Source organism: Helianthus annuus, chromosome 4 (assembly GCF_002127325.2).
Source record: "Helianthus annuus cultivar XRQ/B chromosome 4, HanXRQr2.0-SUNRISE, whole genome shotgun sequence".
NCBI lineage: Eukaryota > Viridiplantae > Streptophyta > Magnoliopsida > Asterales > Asteraceae > Helianthus > Helianthus annuus.
The window spans coordinates 195,315,186-195,327,995 of NC_035436.2; the positions used below are offsets into that span (position 1 = coordinate 195,315,186).

A 12,810-nucleotide genomic window follows, 5' to 3' on the forward strand; every position below is an offset into this window, starting at 1 on the left:
GCGGCGGCGGTGTGTAGGACGGTCGTTGAGGAGGCTGTGGTGGTTTACGGTAGAAGGAACGGCGGCAAATAGTGGAATTAACGACATGATTTAGGGCTTTTTTGTTTTTGAGCCAGAAGTTTGACCAGTTTAAGGGTGAGGAGGGATTGTTAGGGTTTTGATTCTCAACTGAACACGAAGACATTTGGAATTTGATGCAATTCACATTTGAATTGAAAATTGAAGATGAATTTGGTTGTTAAAATTTGTGTTGAAGAGTTCTGCTGCTTTTTTGGTTATTGTTTTGAGGGTTTCTGAATGGAGGTGTAAGTGAGATAACATTTGTTATTTATTTTTTTTACTTTTTTAAATATAGGGGTATTTTAGTCTTTTCATTAGAAACTAACAGAATATTCAAACGGAGTTAGAAATTTGGACTCAAATGGTTAAAGAAAATGCTTATGGGGACTCAGGTCGTTAAACTTTTTGCTTTTGGACTCAACTAGTTAAAACCCATAAAACACAGGAACTCAAAAAGTAATTTACCCCAAAATATATAATCCCCAATTAACACGAGTCGGTGAAATCGATTGATACAACCGAAACCCTAGCCTCCATACATCTCTATCTGAATCCTAGAACCACCAACCTTCATCCATCCATGGCGATAAAGCAAGACTGTTCTGGTTGGTTTGAAGGTACTTTTTTGAGCGGAGATCGTGCAAGGGTTAATATGGCATGGATTCTTTACAAAAATGAAAATAATCTGTGTACCTACTCTGTTTTTGGCTAAGATATCTGATGAAATTGCCTGTGTACCTACTCTGTTTTTGGCTAAGATATCTGATAAAATAATTTGTGTACCTACTCTGTTTTTAGGAGCTGTAATTACTATATGATAGTATTAGAAATTTGTAGACTTCAAGCTATTACAGGAGATCGTAGCATAATAACGAAGTGAAGCTGAACGCAAATGGGCGTAGAATTTTCATTGACCCGGAGAGGAATGCGGGTCTTATCAACAAGTCTTTAAGTTTGAGACCACCATTGAACAAGCTTGGAAAGAGAAAAAGAGCAAAATGAATGTGAAAACAAATTTCTGAAAAACTACTCAAATTTTATGGAGAGTGGCCTTCCACAACGTTTGTTGTTTTCTCAAGATGGTCAATGGGTTGACTTTCCACAAGAAGTCGTTAACCTTGTCAAAGAAGACTTCCGGTTAAAACGGGCAGCGATTGAAGCGGATTACAACGGGTGCCATTTCATGCTAGACGTTTTACGTATGATTCAGGTTGATTTGAAAACCGGTGTGCAGAAGCCGATTGCGTGGATTGACGATGCGGGTATCTGTGTCTTTCCTGAATTACATTCTAGCTGTTACGGTAATCGGTGAAAACGAATATCAATCGATTTCACCAACTTGTCTTAATTGGGGGATTATATATTCTTTTTCTTTTTGAGTCCCTGTGTTTTTTAGGGGTAATTTGGTCATTTAACAAAACTTAACAACAAAATTATAACTGGGTTAGAAATTTGGACTCAAATGGTTAAAGAAAATGCTTATGGGGACTCAGGTCGTTAAACTTTTTACTTTTGGACTCAACTAGTTAAAACCTATAAAACACAGGGACTCAAAAAGTAATTTACCCTTTATCTTATATATGTGTACATGTATGTATCTAAGATAACCCTTTAGATTATACCCGTCCAAAATTTGTCTAATAGAGATAAATTTTGGATTGTCCCCTTTTTGGGACTGCTTTTTGAATATTCTATCTCATTAGGATGTGTATATACTTTAACGTGTTGACATTTAAGAAAAAAAAATGGTAGTTATTTCTCTTGCTCCTTCGGGTTTGCGATTTATACGCATACTTGGGGAGTTAAAGGGAAATGTTGCGGATTTTTTCTTAAATAGTCAACTCGTTAAAGTGTATACATATGAGATAGAATATTCAAAAAGTGGGTTAGAATCCACCGCCACATGCACCGGTTTACATCATATGCTTACATTTATATCATTTGTTTGTTTATTTTAACTTTCAGATGGATCGTGCTACTTGGATGTACTATACTGCACGTAATACCAACTTATACACGGAGCATGTTCAAAGTTTTCTTAAGGTTGCCGAAGCTAATCGGGTGAATAAAGGAAGTGGATCGATATGTTGTCCTTGTACAGTTTGTAAAAATTTTAAAAGATTTAGTGACATCAATGAAATAGAGTTTCATTTGTTGAAAGATGGTTTTATGCCTAGATACACTCGTTGGTCAATGCATGGGGAATCACTTACTGATCGTAGCACGACATCAAATAATTTACACAATGATAATACAGAGAACAATGATTCATATATGAATGCCGATAATGATCATCTAAATGACACTAATGACAATTTAGATGAAATGATACATGATTTAGAGACTAATATTGGTGATGATGACCATGAAAAATTAAAACACCTATTTATTGATGCAGAAAAACCATTATATACCGGTTGTGTACTAGTGATATTATCAATGTTGGAGCCTGAACCTTTATTTGAACATCAAGTGTGTGTCTTTTAATTATTGTCCATGTTCTCAAGTTGGAGAAGAAATTGATTATTTTACAAAAAAAAAAAAAAAAAAAAATCTTACTTTGTCCAGGTTATACAAGCAACACTCTCACAACCCATCCATACACCACCATTACATTATGCAGTATGCTCCCTATAAATAACTTCCAAGTCAAACATCCGCACACTACTGATTTAAACGCCATTAAACGCCATGTTTCGACCTCTTTTCATTTGTTCATACCCGTAACCACAAGAATAGGTTGGACCTTTTCTATTCCACTTTTTCCTAGTGCATCCGTTGGGTGTATTCTTAGATGATTATTCTTGTGACAATGCCATCCACATTTCATGGCCCTGATTCAGACAATACGTTGGGTGTATCTTTGTAGCCTCCACCGAATCAATTTTGACCCGTATATTACTGCCAACAAAAACTTTTTTTTGCTACAAATGCATAATAATGTCACATAGAAGGCCTCCAGCTCCACATTCAAACTTGTACACACACCCATTGGTCTAGAGAATACACACAGTTATCGCGTTCGTCTTCCTTAACACCCCACCATTGTGATTGGCTCTGTCCACAACCCCATCCACACTATAAACCATACAAACTGTTTGTGTGCTTCTTCTTCATTTGACTTAGGCTTACTATGATACCACTTCATTCATAGAACGAATGGTAACTTCTTCAAATATCAAATGTATTATCATTTTTACTTGCCAATTTTATAGAGTATTTCTATGTTTTGAAAATCCACATTAGGTCAATCATTATAACTTCAAGGCAGTACAAAAGAAGATCATGATTATTACAAAAAGCTAACATTTTCTTTGGAGTTTATCCTACAAATCCTTTCTGGTCTTTTTCATATTAGATAGTACATTTCTCTAGCCTAAACTCTTATCATCTTATCAACGTGAACTTACCAAACATCATGTGCTTATTTTTAATGCTTGATAGTTAAAACCACGTGGTCGAGATTTGATAGTTGTAGCAAATGATGTTAAGCGTTTACAAACACGCCCAAATTATACATTTCCATTTATGTAAATATTGACAAACTAGGTTCACAAGCGCGAATGGATGGTAGGACTTGATAATATTGTTGTAGGCATGATTCGTTATGGTATGATTTGAGCTAACAAACCGGTAAAAAGTCTGATTTTATACATTTCAAGTGATAGAGAACTAAACACTCTAGAAAATCTGAAATTTCTTACACTAGTTTTCGTCGGAAATGTGTCATAAAATGGGCTTTCCGACGCATTTGTGACAAATACGTGATGTAGCAAAATGACTTGTAGGAAACCTGTTTCCAAGGCATTTCCTTCGCGACATCCTAAACATTTCCTGCAAAACTACCGCGTCGCAACCTGCTACAAATCTCCTACAACAATTCCTAGTAATAAATGAAGACGATCCTCAATTATGGCTTTAGTTTCTCGTTCAAGCGTAATCTAAACGCCGTGATCATTTGATTCGATGGAAGAATCATGGGCTATTCTAATTCTATATGCTGCCATTGCGGCGTTTACAAGTTATAAACATTTATATTTACCAAAATAATTATTTGATTTTTGAAATAACATGTTTTACATCAATTTCAACCCTTTGGTAAGAAAAGATATCTTACCTTCCATGGTGATATGTTTTTTCACCATCTTTTACTTTATGCAATAATATATGTACTACTTCTCTTATCAATGACCATCTCTGCCCAGTGCCCACTTTAAGTACAAAATCTTTGGTCACCATCCACACCAAAAAACATCATGTGCAATTTAATCCATGTTCCGTTATTGAACAGTGAATCGGTTTATGACGACAATGTAGAAAACTAATTCCATGCGGCCACACTAGGGGTTGATGGTTCATTGGTCGGACCAGTGGGACTTGAAAGCCGAATGATGTCATAGTTAATTTTAGTAGAAATTTATATAAACTCGTTGCACATAAACGATCTCATTTTCTATCACCATCATCTATCTCAACTAGCATCGCCATCACCACCTTTGTCTACCAACAATCGTACTATGAATCTATGATCCGGCACCGATTTACACACTTATAAGTCATAAATGTAAACAAGCACATTGACTGGAACAAATTAATTAATTTAATGCGAGAAAACAAGATAATTATATGAGACAAAATTAACTGGAGAGATACATTAGAGCTGTGTCAAATAATAAGCACAAAAGAATTTAACACTATAAGAAATTTAAAAATACGTTTTAAGTCACATGTGAATATGCATTGTTTGAATAAATATAAATTGATACATACATATTGTTGATATACATTAATACAAATGAGGCAAAAAAACCAAGTTTAAAAACCACAAAACTGTGTGACTAGGCATATACAGATTACATATCAAATAATAAGGACACCATATGAAATAATATGCAAATTTATATGTAATTTTACCTTCATCTTTTTAATCTTTTGTTCTTTATTTAAATTATTACTACCACGGTCTATAACATGCGAATTATATGTAATTTTGAAGTTCTCAAGGTTCCCTTTTTGTGATTTTAATTTGATTCATTATTTTATAAATATATATACATGAATATGAGCTAGCTAGAGGGCGGCATAGGCATTTATACAGAAGTAGCTATACACCATGTAGACTTGTAACCATGGCTGCCTTAACTGAATCCTAAAAGTGTTGTCTCTCTTGTCAATTTTCTAACAACATAAGCAGACAAAAGCTTTCATACTTGCAGCTCCAACATCTGTTAATCTGACTTCCATCAACCACTAAACATCAAACTGGTATAAACTCATTTATTCAATTTTGTTGTCACATTCATTGCATATATGTGGTACATGTCACTTTATTTAAACTTCTTTTTACACTACATATAAAACAAAACCAAGAAATCCTAAGCTATCTTCACATTTTAAACCAATGTTTTTAATTTATAACTGGACCTGACCGCTGAACTGATCTAGTCAGACTCGTTTCAAAACACGGATGAATCCATAAACAATATGAAATTAAGAAACATATATGTGGAACTTATGTAAAACAAAATATGAATCTATGTTACCTTTCTTTGTGTAATTGCAATGTTATATGAAACTTGAAATGAGAAAATATGAAGTCTAAATTAGTAAATTAATTGGTAAATAAGATTTCGGTAAGAAAAAAACAAAAAGAACTGCAATCCGATCTAATCACCCCATTCGGTTCGCTAGCTCAACCGATCTGACCGTTTCAATGGAGGCCAGGATGGCTTATGAAGTTGGTTTCTAGTCTGAGCTTGGCTATGAAAATAGTATTTAATTAAAATAATAATAATAATAATAATAATAATAATAATAATAATAATAATAATAATAATAATAATAATAATAATAATAATAATAATAAGCTCTAAACAAATTAAAACATAATTTAATTTTTAGGTTGAAACCAAACAAAATATTTATTAACAATTTAAATAATGACCAAACTATGAATTGAAAGTGTGCCCTAATTAATATGATATAGGAAAACATAAATACAGAAAGAAGCCTAATGGTGTATAAAAAGACAATGGTGCCTTTGAGTTGATCTTAAGAAAACACAGGAAAATGAATGATGAACAGAAGGAGAATGTTGGAATATCAATTCCATCAATAAGGTATATATGCACATGACTATCTTGAGTAAAAATATTCACCAAAATTTGACGGGGAAAGTGACTAGAATATGTGTTTTTATGTAATAACAACATTATTATTTCGTGCATCCAACAACTTCAAATTCGACAAATATTCGGTGAATTTATAAGTGATTATGAACACTCATGAATTTTGAAATTATCAAAGCAATGTATGTTTCTATAATCATCTCTAAATTAATCATACTCATGCATATTGAAGTTAAAAAGTGGTTGCAAGTAAAATGTTAGTGTTATTGTATATTTGAGTGGACACTGTTCTCTATAATTTTTTTAATATATTTTAAAAGTGGTTGTGAGTGAATTAATGAGAAAATGTAATGATAAAGGTAAAAAACATTATTTAATTGAAATGAGAGAGAAAATGTAGTTTTTTTAGTGTAGTTATAAGGTAGAAATAGTGGAAGGGATGTGAATGCTCTAAACATATTTCGTATATTATAAATTTTGATAGTAATGAAATATATTTGGTTTACAATATTTTTATGATAAGAAATATTTTATTGTCATTTAAGAGAAATCTACAACATTTTCTGTTTTTTATTAATATAAAAATTAACTAGAACTACTGAAAGAACCGTCAGCGATTCGACGATGACAATTCTAATCGAGTTCATCCATTATGTCGTTGATTTGTCGGCGAGTATCCATAGATAAATCACTAATGATATAGGCAGGTGATTTTCCCGTAATATCCGTTCGTGAAAAAGTAGTCTTATTAGTTGGTGTGCCGTTACCCATGCTCGGTTTCCCTAAAACTTCACCGATGGATTACCAATAGGCCTTTCCTTCACCAAGGGTTTGTTGATGAATCTTTCCGTCGTTGATAGTCCTCTGACTTGTAGTGAAAGCTAATATTTTGTTATCGTGTTTGCACTAAAATTAATTACAACTTGATAAGCAAAATTATTGTTGTATTCAGAAAATAAAAAGTGCAAACATCATCAAATGTGTGTACTTGAGGGAATTTTAATTGATCCAGCATTGGAGTCTCAAAAGATTAATAGATCCAACTTACAAATCATGTGCCTTGGACAGGTGGTATATATGGCTGTTCTTAATTTCTCCCCTCATCATATTTAATTGTAACATAGATGTGTGCCTGTAGAAATTAAATCGTGTATCGTACTTAGGTTGGTGTTGCTAGTACTAGCAAAATGCAAAATCAAATTCAATTATTGATAAAAACAAATTGAAAAGACTAGATGTCGGGACATTAAATCAATGAAGTTAAATCATCTACTAATGATAAAAGTATTATGGGATGTTTAGAAAACATGGGACGCGTTTTCATTTGTAGTCTGATTATATAGGACCATAAAAGTTGTAGAAAATTGTTTTAATATAACTCAATGTACGTGTCAAAGTGTAATGATCCGACAATTAGTTATAGTTATATAGATTAACCAATGGCAAGATTAACTAAACGGGAAATTTGGACGTTTCTATATTATTCATCAAGAAATAAAAACAAAAAAAAAAAAGAGTTAATTACTGTTTTCGTCCATGTGGTTTGTCAAAAATCACTATTTCAATCCATTAGTTTAAAAATTGCGATTTCAGTCCCTATGGTTTCATTTTTGTAACCATTTCAGTCCATATGGTTTCACTTTCGTAACCATTTCAATCCATTTATTCTGTAAGTACAGGGACTGAAATGGTTACGAGGTGGACTGAAATGGTTACGAAAGTGAAACCACAGGGACTGAAATCGTAATTTTTAAACTAATGAACTGAAATAGTGATTTTTGATAAACCACAGGAAAAAAAACAACAATTACTCAAAAAGGAAAAAAATGCAATTTTTTAGTTACCTATACTTTGTACAGATCGGGAGAGTCTTACAATTAAATTAAATGAATTGCTTTTCATATTTTTTATTCATAAACAGTGGCGGATCTAGGATTCGCGCCAAGCCGTAACGTTTTAGAAATAAACGGTAACGAAATCAAAAAAACGTCAATTTTTCCAAAATTTACACTAATTTTACACTACCGCCGGAACGCCAAGCCGTAACGGACGCCACCCCTTACTATATGCTACATCCGCCCCTGTTCATAAATACCACTTAATCATCATAATCAACGGAAAATTAAACACACACCAAACTTTTATAGGCAATAAATCATGCTATTTACTATTTAGACCATAAGGTCATGGGCATAAATTGCTAAAACAAAGACCCATAATTGTTTTGATAGTTTTTTTTTAACAAAGATTAGGAAGTAAAATAAAAATCTTAAGATTTGAAAACCTACAAATTGGAAATGCATTTAAGAATCATCAAATCTATTTATGAGTCGGAATGACCTATAGGCCGAGTTAGTTATCAAACATCCTAGTTTTTCCTTAGACCATCTGTAATGGTTGATGCCTTTAAAGGACATTTTCCGTCACATCATCACTATAACACCCCTTAAAAATATGTAATAGTTAACACCCCTTAATACTCAACAAATTAGTGCTCCTTCAATCATTTTTTTCTATTTTATTTTCTCTTTATTTGGCGTTATCATAGAAATGTCTCTTCCTCTTTATGCTCTATAATACTCAACAAATTAGTGTTAGTTGCTTAGACTTTGGATGCGTAACTTGTTTTGCTCCACATGTTTAATTATTTCATTACATTTTCCACATTCCCCACCATTTGTAGTAATTCTTGATGAACTCACGTATTTTTCCTCAAATATTAAATACACATCAATTTCACAATTGAAGTTAGCTTCTTTGACATTCTAAGGTGAAGTTTATGAAACCTAATGAAGGGGGTAATAAACATAACATTGAACCAAATGACATGTAGCTCAATGGTATATAAAAGTGTTGAAATAATAGGTTTTACTTAAGTGGTGATGATTTTTTTGAACGACTAATTTCTTTAATCCTCTGTCGTCTGTAAGACTTGAACCTAAGACCTTCCCCTTCCCAACCTAAGTGTTTTAAAGGTTTTACCTTTACTAATGAACCACCATCAATTTGTTAAGTGGTGATGATTTATGTTTAACTATCATTGTGAATAAGTGGTGTAGATATGAGTTGTTAAGAATTATTATAATAATATATAATTTGATTTGAATGCCCTAATCTTTATTGTTTTTTAGTAAATCCAAATACAGATGACTCTAAATCTTCTATACTAAATAATAAAATAAACATGTTTTGAGACACTTGTCATTCTCTCATTTAATTGATTAAAATTATTAATAATACTAATAATAATAATATTTAATCTAATCTAATACAAATTCTTATTATTAATTCAATAACCTATTGTTAAACTAAAACTTCAATAGAATCTTAAATCCTAGCTAAACAAGTTTCGAAATTCATAATAATATTAATATGTTAGACTAAATATATTATTGATATATATAACTAAAATTATTATCAATAATATTAATAATAGGTTTAGAATCAAATACAAAGATTCAAAAAATAAGAAGTCGTACAAAGGGTATCAAATAGACTCTGATTGACCTCATTCAACCGACTTTAGAACCGCCTTATCGAACTCTACGACATTAATTAATATGTACAAGTTGATGGGTATCCTCAAGTACCGTTTAATGATACCCCTTTTCCCGGCTGATGACCCGTGTCCTGTATGTCGGAAGTGTTACTTGGATTCTTTTGGGGAACATGCAGTACATTGCAAAGAATTACCGGGCTTTAAGTATCGACATGATTTAGTTCGAGATGTGCTGTATGATGTCCTTAAGCGAGCAGGGATCTCGGCAAAAAAGGAAGCTCCGGTGAACTTCTTGACTGATCCATTAGAAGGGAGATCTACGCTACGGCCCGCTGACATTCTTGTTTTTGGATGGGAAGGAGGGAAACACGCGTGTGTCGATTTGACAGGTGTGTCCCCCCTCGTTGGGCTAAGGGACCACGGGTTTGTGGCGGGACATGCGATTACCAAGGCAGAGGCGGGCAAAGTAGCTAAACACGAAAAAAGCTTGCATCGAGAATCAACACGTGTTCGTCCCGTTCGCTTTCGATACATTTGGCGCTCTCGCCCCTGACGCGGTGCGGTTCCTTAAGCGGGTTCAACAGGTGGTAAGCAGTAACACCGCACATGTTAAGGGGCAGAATTTTGTGTTTAGCAGGGTAGGGTTTGCTATTCAGAAAGGGGTAGCGGCGCAGCTTGTTGCTCGTCTACCTGCCATTAGTTTGTAATCGTATTGACTTTGTTCAATAAGTGTTTGGGAATGACAATTCAAATAAAAAAGTTGATGGGTTACATTTATATTAATTCATTTATGTTAATATGGTATGTAAATGTTTTTGTCTTTGTTTTGCATTTACAGGAAATATCTATACTATATAGTTTAAATTGTTCAACCCGTGTAACACACGGGGAACTAACCTAGTTTGTCTATTAACTATAATATAATATAATTTAATTAATTAATTAATTTATTTATTTAATATAATTATATTATATTATATTATACATTATACATATGTATTTAAACTTGTGATGAATAGTAGATCATTTCTTTATCAACAAAAAGAAATATAATAACTTGTATTATTGTCTAAGTTGAACTGCAATTCATAATTCATATTGGTGATGAGCACTAAGAAAGATTATAAATATTACTACATTAAACTTTTTTAAGTTCTAATTTTATTTTTAATACTTTATATAAGATACGCTTTTAACTCATTTATTTAATCTGACTTTTTTGTGATAACTCGCGTTTGTTATATGTGTTCAATATTTTTTAAGTTGAATATACGACTTAGTTTAACATTTTTTTCTTGACATTCCTGTATAAACGTTGTTGATAAAAAAATTATTCAAGATAGTACCGTGACGAAACGAACCAATACCGAAATTGGTATCGGTATCGTTATTATACAGGAAGCGATATCGGTATTCATTTGTAAAACACATTCTTTTGAGCATATCATGAATTTAAACCGAGTGTTGGTAACATACAGATACTGTAATGAACCGACCTGATACGATACGAAGTCTCGAGCAAAAACCAAACTGAGACCGACCAAATTCCCGCCACATCGTGCGGGAAAATTCTGCTATATATATAATTTGAAAGTGAGTATAAATAGTGGTTTGAATTTTAAAATAACATGTAGTATTTCTTTTTTCATGAATAGTATTTTATTTTTATAATAATATCTATAGTTTTTCTCATACTTTTTATTCCAATATTACAATAAATTATTATTATATTTACTTTTAACCTTAAATATATTTATTTAGTTTTAACTTTTAATGATTTTGTTTATTATTGCTGATAGTGTCTGAACAACATTGGTATCAGTATCGTATAACATCGGTATAGTTTTTTATTATTAATGTCATCATCTGATCTGCCTATTGTTATGTACGAATGTACGATTCGATAAAAGTTCTACTCGAATGGTCATATATAATTATCATTACAACCAAATATATACTGACCAAACAACATCGTATTCAAACGGGTCATATATATAGTTGATTTTATTTATCATCACAAACTGAACATATACCGACCAAACAACATCGGTATTTGAACGATTCATATATGGTTATTTTTTTCATCACAAACTGAACATATACCGACCAAACAACATCGGTAACGGTACCTTATTCGTTTTTATAGAATTCTCCACGTGACGAATTCATTAAACACAAAGTAATATTTTTGATATCATAAGCTATATCGAGTGTCTCTACGATACCGATATCGTAACAGACCGATATTGACCAAACAACAACGGTACCAGTACGGGTATACGTTTTTATGGGTTTTCAATCGATTTAAAATACATGTCAATTTGAAACGATTGCTACGCTGAGTGCCAGTATAGTACTGGCATTGTAATGAATCTGACCGATAATGCCCAAAGACCCGCGACGAAGCGCGCGGGAACCCCTCTATTTACTACATTACATTTACTAGTTGAGGGAATAGTGCCAGGCAGCTTGCCTGGCACTTCCCTATTGGACCCATCCATTTTCAATTTAATTTTATTTCCAGCTTAAAATTACGTTTTTATCCCTAATTCAAAATAAAATTATATTTTGGACTGTCTCAAAATTTACGCTTTTGCCCTCAGTTCGAAAACCCATTTCTAACTCTACTCCCAGTTTAAATTTACGGTTTCGCCCTCCGTCTAAAATTACGCTTTTGCCCCTCCTGCAAAATAAAAATATACTTTTGCCCCTAGCTAAAAATTACGATTTTGCCACCAACTCAAAATTACGTATTTGCCCACAGTTCAAAATAAAATTATGTTTTTCCCCATAGCTCAAAATTATGATTTTGCCCCCAGTTTAAAGTTATGATTTCGCCCCCAGTTCAAAATATTTTTACGATTTTGCCCTTTGTTCAAACTTATGATTTTGCTCCCATTTCAAAAATTACTATTTCTTCCCAGGTTAAAAATTATAATCTTGCCATCGTTTTACCTTTTTTTTTTGCAAAACTATAGTACTGTTTTATTTTGCTTGGTTGACTCAGTGTAACTTTTATTGTGTCAAGTAGTTGTCTAACACTCGCTCATTGGTCCTGACAAATTAGTATTTTACCCCTAGCTCAAAATTACAGATCTGTTATTGTTTTAATCTTTTTAGCAA

General features: G+C 32.6%; 1 protein-coding gene across 1 annotated transcript; it reads left to right on the plus strand.

The window, feature by feature from the left end:
* The first annotated feature begins 324 nt into the window (after window positions 1–324).
* LOC110937746 (probable inactive poly [ADP-ribose] polymerase SRO1) lies at window positions 325–2,254 on the plus strand. The gene is made up of 2 exons (XM_035988741.1): window positions 325–1,322; window positions 2,026–2,254. Exons 1-2 carry the CDS (start codon window positions 1,100–1,102, stop codon window positions 2,061–2,063), a joined length of 261 nt encoding a protein of 86 aa, XP_035844634.1. The 5' UTR covers window positions 325–1,099; the 3' UTR covers window positions 2,064–2,254.
* Window positions 2,255–12,810: the final 10,556 nt, after the last annotated feature.

Coding starts and splice junctions, on each gene's coding strand:
- LOC110937746 (XM_035988741.1), top strand. CDS start 1,100: ATGGAGAGTGGCCTTCCACAACGTTTGTTGTTTTCTCAAGATGGTCAA. Junction 1,323..2,025: donor TGCGTGGATTGACGATGCGG/GTATCTGTGTCT, acceptor TTTAACTTTCAG/ATGGATCGTGCTACTTGGAT.